The 16,225-nt window shown below is 39.0% G+C and overlaps 2 protein-coding genes across 9 annotated transcripts in view; one reads left to right on the top strand and one right to left on the bottom strand.

The window, feature by feature from the left end:
- LOC129762704 (GDP-D-glucose phosphorylase 1) overlaps positions 1-16,225 on the bottom strand; it is a 141,637-nt gene that overhangs the window by 15,099 nt on the left and 110,313 nt on the right. For 2 of the 6 annotated variants that reach the window (XM_055761205.1, XM_055761209.1), the window contains exon 1: positions 15,624-15,830. The exons of the other annotated variants lie outside the window; for them this stretch is intronic. The gene's annotated coding sequence lies outside the window, so the exon portion shown is untranslated. Of the gene's footprint in view, positions 1-15,623; positions 15,831-16,225 lie in introns of those variants that run through there. 6 annotated transcript variants of the gene reach the window in all.
- The window catches only part of LOC129762698 (uncharacterized), a 363,476-nt gene that overhangs the window by 316,909 nt on the left and 30,342 nt on the right, over positions 1-16,225 (top strand). For all 3 annotated transcript variants that reach the window (XM_055761201.1, XM_055761200.1, XM_055761199.1), the window contains 4 exons: positions 470-1,338; positions 1,406-1,878; positions 7,470-7,985; positions 8,049-8,334. In XM_055761201.1, coding sequence (XP_055617176.1) covers positions 470-1,338; positions 1,406-1,878; positions 7,470-7,985; positions 8,049-8,330 — 2,140 coding nt within the window. In that variant the 3' untranslated portion in view covers positions 8,331-8,334. The remainder of the gene's footprint in view (positions 1-469; positions 1,339-1,405; positions 1,879-7,469; positions 7,986-8,048; positions 8,335-16,225) is intronic.

The raw sequence follows: 16,225 nt of genomic DNA, 5'->3' as shown, positions 1-16,225 counted from the left end.
GTTTTAAACCTGAAACAGGAACAACTCTTTCACTCCCCCTTTGGGTGAGGATGCAGCTCAACGTTCCCACAAAAGACATGTTCCAAAAAAAGAAGAAAATGCTGAGTGCCGCTTCGCTAGAATGGAATGATTTTTGTCATCCCAGTTCTATCGACGTCTAAGTGGAACCCTACAAATGCCGCTTGTGCAAAGTTGCCCAAAAGAAGCAGTTCCGAAGCTTTTCAGAATCAAGGGGCCGGCATATCTGAATTCGTGTACCATGCTACACTGTTAAGCTCTGATGTACACAAGTACATCACCATGATGAAAATGTTGATTTTTACTTAAGTTTTGATGCTGACAGATCATCAAAATGTGTTAAGGGTTCGTTCACACGAAGACACAAAACTGTGATGTCGCTAATGGATGATCCTATACAAGAGAGAATAAAGTGAAACAACAAATAACCATAAATCCCTCCCATCCACAGGAGCTACTTTGCTTTCAATCTCGCCTCGGAGCACCACAAATTCTACATGAAGTTGCGCAACTCCTTCGTGTCCATCAAAGCGCTCTCCAGCGAGCTCAACATCCCCATCTGCGAACCCCCTAGCGCACGCAATGCCGAAAAACCGAACAAACTGAACGTGGCCGATGTAGACGACAAGGCAGCCTTCGACGCCAAGCACGTGGACAAAATCGACAAACCGCTGAAAACCACCGCTCTTCGGGTTCGCAACCTCAAAAAATCGATGCTCAACGACAATCGACTGGCGAAGTTGCGCCAAAAGTTCCTCATCAAGCGCTCCAAGTCTTCCGTGGAAGGGCCTCCTCCGTCATCGTCGTCATCTTCGGCGCTGAATCAATCGGTGGAAATCGCGAATCAGCAGAATCAAAACAAAGAAAACGAAAATCCGGCCTATGGTGAGGGCGTCGTATCCGCCCCGTCTCCGGTACCACCTGTCGCCTACCCGGCGTCACCGGAGATCGGCATGTCGCCAGACGATTCGCCAAAAACGCACAGCATCAACCGGAACCGGGTGAAGATGGGGACGCGGGTGTTCTCGGCTCAGTTCCTGAACAAGTCGTTTGACAATCTGTACGATTATCCGATGGGTGGCGGAGGGGCGCTGAGTGGGGCCAATTCGTACCAAAATCTTGCCAATGGAAGCTTCAACGAGGACGATGAACTGCTGATGAACTACGAGCGGAACGTCGATCCGCTGCTCCTGGAAAGCAACGTGGACGATGCGCTGTCAGTGAAAAGCAGCATGGGATCGGTGTATTTTATGGAGAAGATCGAGGAGAAATCGATCGATGGCAGCGAGGAGACGTTATCCCCGAAGGCGTGTGTGATTCGTGAGTTGCGATCAACCATTTGGTGGTTAATCAGTGAGTGACAGTGAACATTTTATTCTCGTTTCAGAATCGAGCATTCGCAGCGAGAATGACCACTTCGGGTTACCCGATGAAACAATCTCCGATACACTGTTGGAGAAATTCAACAACCTGAGCTGCAGCGCATCGATCAACGATCGGATTCTGACGTCGGTCATTGTGGTGAAGGATTTCATAAATCCGACTAGCGAGAAGCTTCAGCATGAGCAGCAGCAGCAATCCAAAAAGCAGGCGCTGGCTCGGAAGCGATCGTTTTTGTCCAGGAGTCAGGAGTCGGTTCTGTTCCGCAACGGTGGTAACACCCGGTTGGTATCGTTCGGGGGAGACGATTTGAGTTCGGACGGCGGAATCGCTGACTGTGGAACCGGAGTGGAGGACACGAAGGGCGCAAGGTACACACTTGGGATTAGTATCGTCCAGGGCTCGGACAACAATGTGTATGTGAAGGATTTGGTACCGAACGGGCCAGGAGCCAGATCAGGGGTCAGAATCGGGGATCAGGTAAACTTTCCGATTTAATTCGAATTCGAAGGTCGATTTTTTTTTGTATTTTTTGATTTGGCTCAAATTTTACAGACGCATTCTCTATGACCAAGAAGGACAATTTGTATCATCGGTTTTTCATTTTGACTCTAACTTTATTTTCGCGAAGGGCCTAGCAATCCAAAAAATGTTTTGAAAATTTCAAAAAAAATACAACTCAGAAATGGTGGGTTCGATTGATTTGGTGTCTTCCGCAATGTTTCAGGTTATTAATGAGGCTATATGGAGAAAGTATGCACTGTTAATAAAAAAAAAATGGACGGTACGAGTTGAAGTAGGACGCGGGCTTTTGAATAGCTATAACTCGTACTTGTCTCCAATCATCCGGAACAACATTATTCTCCAGAAACTGATTTAATAAAATCAACAGGCGATGTTTCGCCACATTAGGGAGGTTTTTCAGCAAGTTGAACTTAATTTTATCTGATCCTGGAGCCGAATTGTTACATGAAAGGAGAGCAAGTGAGAATTCTACCATCGAAAACTCGTTATCAAGATCGCACCTATCTTGTGGTATATCTCGAACAATTCTTTGCCTAGGAGCGGAAATAGGGACAAACTTTTCTTGCAAAATTAAAAATCCATCGATGTGGATATTCCTTACTTTCATTCGATGAAAAGCGATTTCTCAAGTTTCGAGCCACTTTCCATAACTTTTACATAGACGTTTCTCGTGAAAATCCTCCCACAAAATTTCGCACGTTTTTCCCTTTGATCAAGTTTTTGAATTGATTTTCAAGGGCTAAATACGTTTGAAAATTGTCAATGGTTCCACGTTTCCGAAAAGCTTTAAATTGCTTGGAACACTGGCTATCCCACCATGGATTGGGAGGCCTTCGGCGAATAGTGGAACTTGGGATGGGTTTCGTTTGAGCACGAACCGCGCTAACATAGATCAAACGAGAAATGAAGTTATACTCCTCCAATGGAGGTAAACCATCTCTGGAACTGATGGCTAGAGCAATCGCGTCCCCATATTTTTTCCAGTCAATATGTCTTGTGAGGTCATATGCCATGTTTATAGATTCAGAAGAATTCGACCCAATGGTGATGGAAATTTTGATTGGCAAGTGATCACTACCGTTGGGATCCTGGATTACATTCCACCTGCAATCTAACGATAGTGAGTTCGAGCAAAGCGAGAGGTCAAGAGCACTTGGCTTAGCAGGAGGCGTGTTGTTTCCCCAAAGATCATATATCAACGATGAACGGTCAATTGCGACAATTCGACTGTAAAACAGTGATATCTTCGACCTCTATTTAAATTAGCCATCGAGAGAGACAATCATTGCAAGGAGGGGCCATGCATTAATTGTTGCAAAAGTGTCTTTATTATTGAAAGCATTGTGGTGACAATGATTCTGATGGAGTCGGAAACATTAAAACACGTGAAGTTTTGATTCACCATGTCATACAACTTTATAAATCCCGATTGGGAAGTTCAATTCAACGGCGAAACAGGGACAGTTTGGGTTTTTGATGCCCCTCAAGTGCTGGGTCGTTCTAAGGTGAACTGTTCTCACGAAAGCCAGGAGGAACCTGATTTTGCTTGTCCGCTGCGGTCGATATTTAAGGCAAGCTAATAGGGGGTATAACCGATGGAACTTGTCGTTGAATTTTGGGAGTGGACACATTTTTGCACCGAGGATTCCCTTGAAAAATTAAGGGTGTGCCCTCGTTAGCTGCGTCCGCTTCCATTTTGTCAACTGTCAAGTCATGGGCTTTGGCACGGAGTGTCGCACTTCTTCTTCTCTTTCTTCAATGGCACTAACGTTCCTAGAGGAACTTCGCCGTCTCAACGTAGTATTACTTGCGTCATTTTCATTAGTACTTAGTTGAGATTTCTATGCCAAATAACACGCCTTGAATGCATTCTGAGTGGCAAGCTCTAGAATACGCGTGATCACAGTGCAAGCCGGAGGAAATTTCGAGAGTCGCACTGGTAGCCTCAATTTGTCCACCGTAACGTAGTCAGGGAGGGCGGAGCCGGCAAAAGTGACTCTAAACGAGTCGGATGGCGTAAATTTCGATTTTTTCCCTCCCTGGGAGACTCTGCCGAGTTGTCGGCATTTAGAGATTTTAACATTCATCAAAGAGTGCTTTTGAAATCTACTTCCTTTCATAATTGATTCGCACGACAGACTCGTTTCGGTTATCACTCCCGAGATTTGTACGTCATGGGAAGGCACGTAGACACGATATTCTAGGGTGAATCTCTGGTCGAACACGATCTCCTTTGCGTCTTTCCGATTAGTCATGACAACACGCAGTTTCGTCGGTCTAACCCTTGAAATTTCTATCACGGAAAAAGATATTTAAGTGGATCAGAACAAAAAGTTGTTCGTGAACTAAAAAAAAACTGGTACGAGTAACCGAGGAATAGGAAGGAGAGTAAACAGATTCGAAACATCGATTCGAAATGTGCGGACGAAAGGTGAAAAATATGCCGTTAATGAGATAACTAAGGGGAATACCAAAATAAGTAATCGTGACAGGAATCGAATTTTGGAGCTAGCCGGAACTGGAAGTTCAATGCATCGGAGATGAAAAAGGAACTTGGACTCTCGATTACCAATAAGCGCATTGCACAGATATTGCGGGGATCCGGTTACTTCAAGTACACTAAAAAGGCCAAGAAACCGAATCTTACTCCATCACATATTTTTGACTCGACCCTGATCGATTTTTTTGAAACTTGGTACTTCTGATGAAAGCTACTCAGAATCACAATTTTCATTTTTTGACGTGGGACTACGTCTAACCGGAGTATATGGGGGTAATATGAAAACACGCAGGAAAAAATGCAAGATTTCGAGTGCTTATAACTCGAACATTTTCTACTGGATCGGAAAGATGTTTGCATCAATTGATAGGGAATATTTCTACGCATCTATCACAATTAACAAAATGTTATTTTTCATTAGTAAAATAATTGTATAACTGTAAAATGTTAAGCGTTATCTGAACGCCCTAGCTGCCTCGTTTTGATTGGCCCGCTTTACTGTTTCCCCAACACAGACTTCAAAACCAAGCAGCGTTGGAGAAATCGACATTGCAAATACATGAAAGTAGGGGAAGCTTTTGTTCCCACCGAAATGTGTTTCCCTAACACAGACTTCAAATCCAAGGTGCGTGGGGTAGTTGGCATTGCAAATACATGCAAGTCGGGGCATTTTTGCTCCAACTGAAATGTGTTTCCTTAACACAGACTTCAAATCCAAGAAGCTTGGGAAAATTGGCATTGCAAATTCATGCAAATCGGGGGCATTTTTGTTCCGACTAAAAAATGTTTCCTCAACACAGGCTTCAGAACCAAGTTGTCTAGGGAAATTGGGATTGCAAGTTCATGCAGGTCGGGAGTATTTTTGTTCCGACTGAAATCTGTTTACCTATAAAGACTTCTAAACCAAGGTGTCTGGGGAAATCGGCATTACAAATACATGCAAACTGTGGATACTTTTGTACTCGCTTGCCTTCGTGTAGACTAGAGTGCGTTTCCCTAACACGGTCTCACAACGCAAATATATTGAATTCAATTGAATTCGGAAATTGTTTCATTCAATCAAAAGTTTAATAAATACAAACAAATTATTACTAAGCTAAGGTGGTCCCACGTCAACCTTGCGGTTATATCATAGATATAATCCACCCATTTTTTTAATATGAAAAACCTTAATATCACAAACCACCTCTCCTTCGATATTTTTTTTATATGTTTTTATTGGAAAACCCTTCTAATTTAACAAAGTTTGACGTATAATGGTTGAAAATGGTTAAAAGGTTAAATAAACTCGAAAAACATTCGGAAACGACCAAAAGTTGAGTAAATTTTATTGTAAGATGACTGTATTTCAGAAACGGTAGCATTTAGCAAAATTTTGCCGTACACCTCCTAGACTGCAAATTGTGCGTAATTCCATAAACTTATAAGAAACATTTCAAAAATCTAACTTTTTTCAATTATAACTTTTTTGACCGTATTGTTTTTCATTTTGGCGCACTGTGCAATAAACTTCATAAGTGGCGCGCTGCAACATATCAAAAAATAGAAGAAACAATAAAAAATATATTTTATATATATTATAATGTATATTAAACCATTTTTTAAACGGTTTTACTTAGCTTGCCCTGTAATCTGTTTGCATCTGTTGACCCCCTTCCTGTTGACCGATTGATCTGAAATTTGGAACACACCTTTATCCCTGTAGTCATTATAAAACTGCGTATTTCATGATCTTCAAAATCCAAGATGGCGGCCGCTACAAAATGGCGGATCACATATTTTCTCAAAACCTCATCAATATTGGTTTTTCAAAACCCCATCAATATGGGTATCAAATGAAAGGGCTTGACTAGTGGAATACGGATATTATTGAAAATTGCAAATCCAAGCTGGCTGCCACCACAAAATGGCGGAGAACATATTTTCTCAAAACTTCATTAATATGCATTAATATGGGTATCAAATGAAAGGGTTTGAATAGTAGATCACAGTAGATCATGAAAAATCCAAATACAAGATGGCCGCAATCACAAAATAGCAAATTACTTCATTAAACGGTTTTATTTAGCTTGAACTGTTCGTATGTATGTTTGTATGTCTGTAGGGTTGTTCGACATTAATAGAAATTTGGCGAAAAAGAACTGACCGGATTTATGAAATACCTTTATCTCTGTTGTCATTTTAAAACTGCTTATCTTAAAAGATCAAATTTGGCCGCCGCTACAAAATAGCTGATTCCATATCATCCCAAAAAAAAAAAGGTTGATTGAGATATGTGTATCCAAACGAACGAACTTGACTTGGTGAACACACTATGTATTTTCTGCAATCCACTCAATATCGGTATCAAATGAAATTTTTTGACTTATAGAATACAGTGCAATGGTTTTATTGTAGAGAAATATCCTAATGAAACAGATAATGTACTAAAAAATAGAAAATAAAATAAGCAAAAAATACTTTTTAAGTTAAACGGTTTAATTGTGATTTAACATAATAATGTACTAAAAGCTAGAAAATAATTAGGCAAGTAGCAGTTATCAGTTGGCAGTTATCACACCTCTCCTTCATTAGTCTAGGGCATTGATAAGACTAAAATAAAATCGTGGGGCACGTTGGATTTCCATTATCTACAATTAGCGACTTCATCATATGTCCCACGATTTTATTTTAGTCTTATCAATGCCCTAGACTAATGAAGGAGAGGTGTGACAACTGCTAACTGCTACTCGCCTTATTATTTTTTAGCTTTTAGTACATTATTATGTTTAATCACAATTAAACCGTTTAACTTAAAAAGTTTTTTTCACAATGCATACTTTTCCCATATAGTCCAATGATAACCTTAAACATAGTGGAAGACACCAAGTCAATTGGGGCGACTCTCAAAAGTAAGGCTAGAGCTTCAAATGGAAAACCGCTGATGCAAATTGTCTTTTTTGGACATAAAGAATGTATCTGCAAAATGTGAGCCACATCAATTTATGAAAAAATCGTCATTCGCGGTGGAACAGCTCAATGGTTAATGTTGAGTTTCCTCTTCCAGATTATCGCCGTTGATGGGCGCTCGCTGCTAAATCTCCCTTACTCCGAGTCGCTAGCGATTCTCCAAACGACAGGCCGAACGGTCGAATTAGTCCTGTCACAAATCTACGTGCGACAGGCGTTGAGTTCGAGCACTATCAACAACTGCCAGGACGAGCCATTCACCTCAAAACTGGAGGCAGTACGGATGGCGACGGCTTCCGTCGCCAAGTCCAACAGTTTATACATCAAAAATGGAGCTCTGCAGTCGCGGAAAAGCCCAGTAATCGGTGGAAAGACGACAGGACGAGACGATATTGGAAACCATTTCGAAGCTCTTCGCTCGTTCTATCAACAGCAAAGTCAAGCCCAGGCCCACCAGGCTCAGGAGGACCGCAAGGCCAACCAGCAGCGGTATACCAAAAATGTGGCGGATATCTTGCGGGCCAGGAACCGAATCAACGAGCTTAACAACGAGAACTGTGTTGGGATGGGAGGAATTTTGAGTCCCTCCAAAAGTATGCCCGATCTGCCAAAGGTCTTTATTCCTCTCGCATCGATCAATCAACGCATCATAACCCAAGTTTTGTCGCACTTGCAGATTCTCCAAGCTTTCACCAAATCCAACTCAGTGAGCCCAACCTCATCGAGCGGCTGCGGTGGTTCCACGGTGACGCTCTCGTACAGCAGCTCGAATCGGACCCAGCCAAAGTCGTTGCCTCCGCCGAAAACGATGGGCCTCTCGCGGAAGTACACCGGACCGGCCCGGTTTCCGGTGACCCCGGTCAAAGACTGCCTCCGCACGATCTCTGTCCATCCGGGAAGCGGGAAGGTCCAGCTGTCCCTCTCGAATGCCTCCGAGGACGAGCAGGTGTTCATATAAATAGGTAGCTTAACACCTCTGAGCTTTTGTAATTTGTTTTTTTTTGTTTGAGTGTTTTTTTGTTGTAAAGTGTGTATGTTTTTATTTTAATTCTAAATAGTAAATTGTAATGTGTAATATTAGAAGTTAATTTAGTTGCTAGCGTGATTTTGGCTCTTTGTGCTTTGTGTGCAATTGAATCAGGATAAGTTTCAAAACTACCTTTCATCATCCTGTTTTCCATCCCACATCCTGGCTTCGATGCTTTCCCTCTTTTTCTCATGTATGTTGTCTAGAGTCTATTTAGGTTAACGCGCGCTCGTATCCACAATGTAAATTGTCTGTACACAAGCAAAAACAACCAAACAAACCACTCCAAACCACTTTGGAGACGAAACGACTAGTGGAGAAAGTTTATTATTAATTAAAGCCAGAAAGTTTCACTGATTGAAAAGTAATTCGCTTGTTTTTGTTTTGTTTTGTTCCGTTTGGTAGTCACCTCCCTGTTTATGTGTTTATGTGTAGAACCCCTTTGTTATGTGAATCATGTTAAACTGTGTTTTAGTTTGTTCCGCCCGGTGAAACCGCCTTCTGTTGTTTATTGTCAGTTATTACTTCCTGTCTATCTGTGTGGACGCGATTCCATCTTCAAGCTACTACTTATTAAAGCCGACTCGCTTTCAGCTTTGGAATAACGTTGGATATTATGGTGGGTGGTTTTGCTTTCTGTGTCCGCATTCTAGAGCCTTCTTGTGTTTTTTTTATTTTTTCGGATGTTTTTAATTTTCGAAATCCATTTTGTACTAATGGCGGGTTTACATTAGGGAGATCTATAGCTCTAGATGGATTTATTCATGTGAAAATAGGTGTAAACGGGCGAGAATAAATATGATACACTTATTCGAGGCATATATAACTTGAATAAATTCACCATATGTAAACGCTTGTGAATTTCTCACTGGTTGGATGAAGTTCTACTTCAGGTGAATAAATTCACCGAAAATATAAATATATTCATTATAGAAGTTCACGCTAGTGTAAACGGTTGATGCGATTTCTATAAATCTCATCATATTTCTTCACATGAATGTATCACCAGTCTAAACCCACCCTAAGGATTGTGTTCGAAGGAAAAGGCACTTTTTTAGTGTATAACTTTTCGTTGCATGGGTAAAAAATTATATGAGCGCGGTCGTAGAAAATCCAGGCCAGTTCTACAGATGGATCGCGGAACAGTTGAAAATCGACCATTCGAAAACCAGGAAATCGACCATGTGAGAGATCACTGCAAGCACAATCCGAACTTTTCGATTTGGGGCGTGACGCGGACGTCAAGCAGATCACCGGCCTGCAGTTTTTCGTCGGTAAATTCTGTTTGAATGTTTCGGTAGACGAAGATCGACAAATTTGCCAAGAAGTACTTGATGTTGCAGACGATCTGTGGGTACGGTAAATTCAGCAAGCCGTACATAACGACCGGCACCATCAACGACCAAATATATAAAGAAGAATATCTCCAGAAGCGCCTGGGCCCCTTCCTCCGATACCACGAAAGTGACACTCTGTTTTGGCCGGATCTGGCATCGTGGCATTACGCAAAACCTGTGATGAAGTGACACGTAACCAACGATGTTGTTTATGTGTCGAAGGAGACAAATCCGCCAGATTCGTCAGAACTTTGCCCAATAGAAAAATCCTGGGCGAACATGAAGAACAATAATCACTAAAATAAAAATCTTTTTTTCGCAAGTTAAATATTGTTTCATAAAAGGCTAAGTCATTTGCTTCAATTTTATATGTCGATCATCTAAATCGGTTCAATGATTTAAAAGTTATGAATTTTTGAAAAAAGTCATTGTTAAGAAAAAGTGGAAAAAGTTGATTTTTCGGACAACCCTAACGAAAACATAAAAAACTATTCTAATATTTTGCAATAAAGGACAAAACAAGCACTTTTCATAGAAACCTGAGAACCACTATATCGGTTTGGCATGGAATGGCTGAATATCAAGAAAATTCGAAAAATCAGGAAATTTAAAAAAAAATAATTAAATAATGATTGAAAAATACCAAATTTAGACTTTTAGATTAGAGAAAAAAAAGTTAAAATTTTCAGAAAATAACAAAAATCGTTGAAAAAATTAGAAAATTCAAAAAATTTCTAAATGAAAAAAAGCAAAAAATTAAAAAATTAAAATATAAACATATAAAACCTTATGAAATTTAGAAGAATTAGAAAATTAAAACAATTTTATGAAAATCTAAAGATTTTTAAAATGTAAAAGAACTGAAAAAAAACAAAATGAATTAAATTTAATTTTTTTGATGAATTAGAAATTTTTTAAATTTAAAAAATTTTCAACTCCAAATTTGAAAAAGTAAACAAATAGATAATATAGGTAAAAAATGTGCTCCCGTGGCCGAGTGGTTAGCGGCAAACCTAACATGGCTTGGGTTCGATTCCCGTTCTGGTTGGGGGAATTTCTCATCAAAGAAATTTCCTCCGAATTGCACTGTGGTCACACATATTCTAGAGCTTGCCACTCAGAATGCATTAAAAGCGTGTTATTTGGCATAGAAATCTCAACTAAGTTCTAATAAAAAAAAAATGACGCAAGTAATACCTACGTTGAGACGGCGAAGTTCCTCTAGGAATGTTAGTGCCATTTAAGAAGAAGAAGGCAAAAAATTAGTAAATTTAGAAAAAAAATTAAAAAATCAGTAAATTAAAAAAATAAATAGAAAATTGAGCTTTTTTAGAATAAAAAAAAATTCAGAAAAATTTTAAAAAATATCTATAAATTCAGACAATTCTGAAGATTTAGAAGATGTAAGTAATTCGAATAGTTTAACTTATTAAAGATACCGAAAAACCTAAAAAAAATACAAGAATGAAAAATTGTAAAACAAAATATAAACTTAAACTATCAGAAAATTTAGAAAGTTTATGAAAAAGGGAACATTTTTGACACCTAAAATAATATACACTGGAGTCGCTTTTTACGCGCGGGATACGTGGCGCGTAAACAAAAACCGCGTAAATCCCAAAATCAGCATTAGAAAACCCGCGTGACTTCCAAAATCCACGTTAAAATAAACCGCGTAAATTTTAAAATCCGTTTAAAAATCTAACAAACAGTGAACTATTAGTTTAAAATGCAACCCATATTCTAACAATTGATCAACTTCATTTTTTTTTAATGTTACAATCATGAAATCGGTTTCTCCTTTTATTTCTCAGCTACTAATGTGAGAATTATTTCGCAAGAAGTCACATCAATTAGCACATTGAATTTTTGAGCGGTCGATACGTGCCGCGTAAAAAAACCGTGTAAAATTCGGAATCAGCGTAAAAAAAACGCGTATATTCCGAAATCTGCGAATAAACCGCGTGGAAAGACCAGGAAGAAAAACCGCGTAATAAGCGACTTTAGTGTGAGCTTAAGAACATTGAGGAAACTTAGAAGACTAAGAATATTTAGGAAACACGAATAATTGACCGAATGAAAAACACAAAAAAAAAGATCTTAAAATGAAAATAAAAAAAATCCAAAAAAGAAAAATTCGAAACAAGAAGAAACATTCAGCAAATTTAGAAAAAAAAACTAATAAGTTTAAAAATGTTTAGAAATAAAAAAAAATATAACAAATAAATAATAATAAAAGTTATAAATTTCAGGAATTTAAATATTAATAAAAAGTCTCAAATTAAAAAAAAAATAAACAATATAAATTTAAGAAAACTTAGTTAACTTGTTAAATTCTAAAAAAATAAAAAAAACTGAAAGAATTCAAATTTTTCCTGAAAATTTTTAAAATTCCGAAAATTTAGAAAATCCTGAAATTTTATAAAAATAGTAATAAAATTTGACAAATTTAACTTATTCAGTAAATTTAGATAGTACCAAAAATTCCGAAAGCCAAAAAAATTAAGTGTTTTTTTTTTTGGCTTTCGGAATTTTTGGTACTGTAAACTGTAAAACTGTAAATTTAGAAAAATCCGATAATTTAGAAAATTTAGAAAATTCAGGAAATTGAAATATTTCATAGTTTATAAAGTTTTCAGGAAAATTTAAATTTCCTCAATATTAAATAAATAAAGATTTTTTTCTTTCAAAATTAAAAAATCAAATTTAGAAAACGAAAAATATATAGAAAATTTGAAAAATTTTATAAATCCAGAAAATTTAGAAGATCCTGAAAAAATTAGAAATTTTAGGAAATTTGGACAATTTGGCAAGTTTAGAAAATTTAGATAGTTCGAAGAGAATTGAAAAAATCTGACATTTTTGAAGATTTATTAAATTCTGGAAATTTGAAACTTTCAGGATAAAAAATTGGAAAATTGAAAAAATTGTTGATACAATAAGTATTTTTGGGAGCTGGAACCGATACTGATATTGTGAAAACGCTATTGATGTGGGTTGGATAGAAAGCGCAGCAAGAACAATTCAGGGCTCAACGTGTCAAAGAATTAAAGGATTCATAAGTTAAAGAATTAGAAAATTGTAGAGTTGAAGGATTGAATTCAAAAGTCAGGCAATTGAAGAATTAAATTCAAAATTCCAAAAATCAGAAAATTGAATATCTAAAATTTACAAAATTGAAAAAACAGATTGTCAAAAATTCTGAAAATTTCAAACTAAATTAAAAAAATATTTAAAAAAATTGAAATTTCAGAAAAACAAAAAAAATCTGAGAATGCAAAATATAAAAAATAAGAAAAAATCAACGAATTGCATACTCCGAAAATAAAAAAAATCGGAAATTAAGGAAATGAAATCCTTACAATAATGCGAGTTTTGCACTGAATATGCAAGAATTCTGCAGAAAAGAAAATGCATTGAAAAAAGAGTAATCAAACCTCTTATAGCTTGTAGGATGAGGGAACATACATCTATTTATTTTATACAACAGCTAATGCTTGATTCATTTGGAGTCCGGAATCACAAAACCAGTTGTATCTTGGGATTGGTTAAAGCTAGAAAAAAAAAAATTATATCAAAATGCAGATAATTTATAGTAGAAAAAATATTTAAAAATATTTAACAAATTATTCCGTTACAGTTTTGATGAATTTTCATACTTTTATTCGGATACCCTCAATCAAAGTTTGGACAGTCTGTTGGTCAACCTCAGCGGCCATTCTATTCCACGATCTCTTCATGTTTGCAGCATTCCGAGTCACGTTGACATTCTTCATCAATTTCCGCTTGACAATTGCCCAATATTTTTCGATTGAATGGAGTTGGGTGCCATTGGGAGGATTATGGTATTTTACGATGTAATCGATCCCATTATCTCGGTACCACTAACGCACCTCTCAATAGTGACAGTGACAGCTTGCCAAATGAGGGCAAACCTTCACTGGACCTTAATAAACGGAAGAAGATGTTTATGCAGGCACTCTTCCCGATATTTTCGAGTCCATTGTGTTGTTTGTGACGAGAACCTTGGTTTTCTGTGTACAACTGCAAATCATTTGGTAAATCAAGAACTTCCTGGCAAATTTATCAGCGAAAACGAACTTAAATTTGCTCGGGACATCTCTGGCAGTGGTCCTATAGAATTTAGTGCCTGGGATCTGTTCAAAAACCATTTTCAGTTACGTTACGTCATTCTTTGTATTTCGTCAAAACCTTGTTGTACAACTTTCGAGCGCGTCTTTTGGCCATTAGAGCGGCCACTTCAGCGTCCTATTTGTTGTGTTTTTTGGCGATGTCGTAGTCCTAGAGTCCCGGGTTTGCCTTAATTGTTTTCAATATTTTCAGTCTCAGCTACCGATCGTAAGTTTCGCTACGACGCGTCCTCTGATTCATCCGAATGAAAGTTGTACGTTCACGGAAAGGTTTCAGCAAATAATACACGGATTTCTCGATTTTAGTATCTGACCTGCATAAGTTTTTCAAACAAGAAAGAACTAAGTAAATTCTCGAAAGATACAGGATTTCCAAACAATGTGCTGTCAAACGATTTTAAATACGCCTACTGCGACCGCTGCTATTACATTTACAGTGATTCCGAATTCTAACTGAATCATATCTAATTTCCTTACGTCTTCCATTTGTTTGGAGCTTTTCATTTTCATAGATCCAATCAATCGAATTCAGGATTCAAGGCGTAAGTACAACCAAACTAACCTTCCCTAACACGCTATCCCAACGGGTAGAGGCCAATTTGTATATTGATAGCGGGGCCATAAAGAATGCCTATTGCGACAGTAATAGGTCAACTTCCGCCCGTTTTCACTTGTCTTATGAAGGCGGAGACCCTCCTCACAACATCTTGATAGCGGCATACATAATGGATTAACCATTACAGCAATCCAAAATCCGTTTACCCCACATCCCCCTCCAATCGCCTCTTCATCGAATCGCTTGTGATCGGGAAAGAAGAGTCAACAAACAATCATTTTTTCCCTGACCCCGCCGCCGCCGCCCTCTGCCAAAGGTTGTCTGGCAGTTGTCGTTGCCGCCGGTAGAATGGGCGCGCGAATGGCTGTCGTTATCTTTTACGGTTTTCCATCCACCCCGGAGGGTGGCGCTTCGAAGGGGTGGGAAAGTTTTCGTTCGCGAGAGCAGTCAGTAGTCAAATGAGAAACTTTGTCTGTCGGAACCGCTGTGTGTGTGTGACTGTGTGATCGGTGTGTCCTTGCTTCATGCATTTTTGATAGTGTCATATTCCGAGTGGCGAGCGGCCACGAGTGCACTTCAGACGGGAATTGGACAGCGCTGCGCTGATGGGCCAACTTTCTTCTTATCGCACACTTGTAGTAGGGCAATGGCGTCTCGGAATAAAGTTTCGGTTAAAGGGGGGGTATAATAAAAATTGATTGTCGGGGGGTTTGTACGCGATTCGAGTAGTTTGCTGGGAAAAAAAGTTTGTTCGCTTGTCACTTCATCTCCGGAGGGGGTAATTGCCGGCATATGTACAAGCACTGGAGGGCACAATTGCGCAGATCGACACTTGTTACATCGCTTAATTAGAATAAGCGATTTTCGCTTCGCAGATAGTGACTGATTTCGAATATTGTCGCGTAGAGTGCTTCCACTCTGCACCGGAGGACAATAGTTTGTCCTTTGCGCTGTTGTGTCCCATGATAAGTACGCGAATTGATGTGAACAACCGAACCTAAACCGCTTATAAACGAACCTTGACTCAATTGCTGGAGGGAGTTGAGTTTGGCTAGCGAAACTTTGGCACGGGGTGACGACGCCGACGAAAAGTTGTTGCCCTAGCTATTTGTTTGGAAATCCGAAATCGATGACTGTTCGCTTTATTGGATTAGATTCTGGATCCGTATTGTGTACTAACCGTAATCAGATCTGAGACGATGATGCTCAATTCCATCTGATAGTAATGCAATCCTTCTCGTTGACGATGGTGTTATTGAAAAAACAAATTGCTACTGCATATAGTGTTAGTTCGCAACTGTACTATCTTCGGCCCTAATTGAATTAGTTCTTGCTTCAAACACCGGGCGAGTGCAAATTTAATTTTTCGCAACGTTGTTCTTCGGGCTTCAGGAGGAAGCCCATTTCCATCGATTCCCACTCGAGCACTGCTAGGGTATTGAATCAAGTTCACAAATAGAAACACCGGGCAGGGCAGTGTGACAATGGGAGCGGTCCATCGTTAGACGGTAGTAAACGTCGCACTCGGGTGGACAAACGGGTGGACTGCAATTTACCTTCGCCCGTCGGAGATTAATGGAAATGTAACGAGTTTCCGGGATCCATCTGCATCATTCGCATCGCGTAACGAGCTGAGGGCAAGCTACGTCAGGTGTGCCGTCGTATCGCCCCAGCGAGGTTAACTATCGCAGTTGGAGTTGGAAATGATAGTCTCTGAAGTGTTAATGAAAGAATAACCATCGTCTCGCAAACCTGGAAGCGTGGGAAGCGCAAGGGGAAGCA

This window comes from Toxorhynchites rutilus, chromosome 1, assembly GCF_029784135.1.
Source record: "Toxorhynchites rutilus septentrionalis strain SRP chromosome 1, ASM2978413v1, whole genome shotgun sequence".
Classification (NCBI taxonomy): domain Eukaryota; kingdom Metazoa; phylum Arthropoda; class Insecta; order Diptera; family Culicidae; genus Toxorhynchites; species Toxorhynchites rutilus.
The sequence above is the reverse complement of the archived record's forward strand: the minus strand, read 5'-3'. Positions and strand labels throughout refer to the sequence as shown.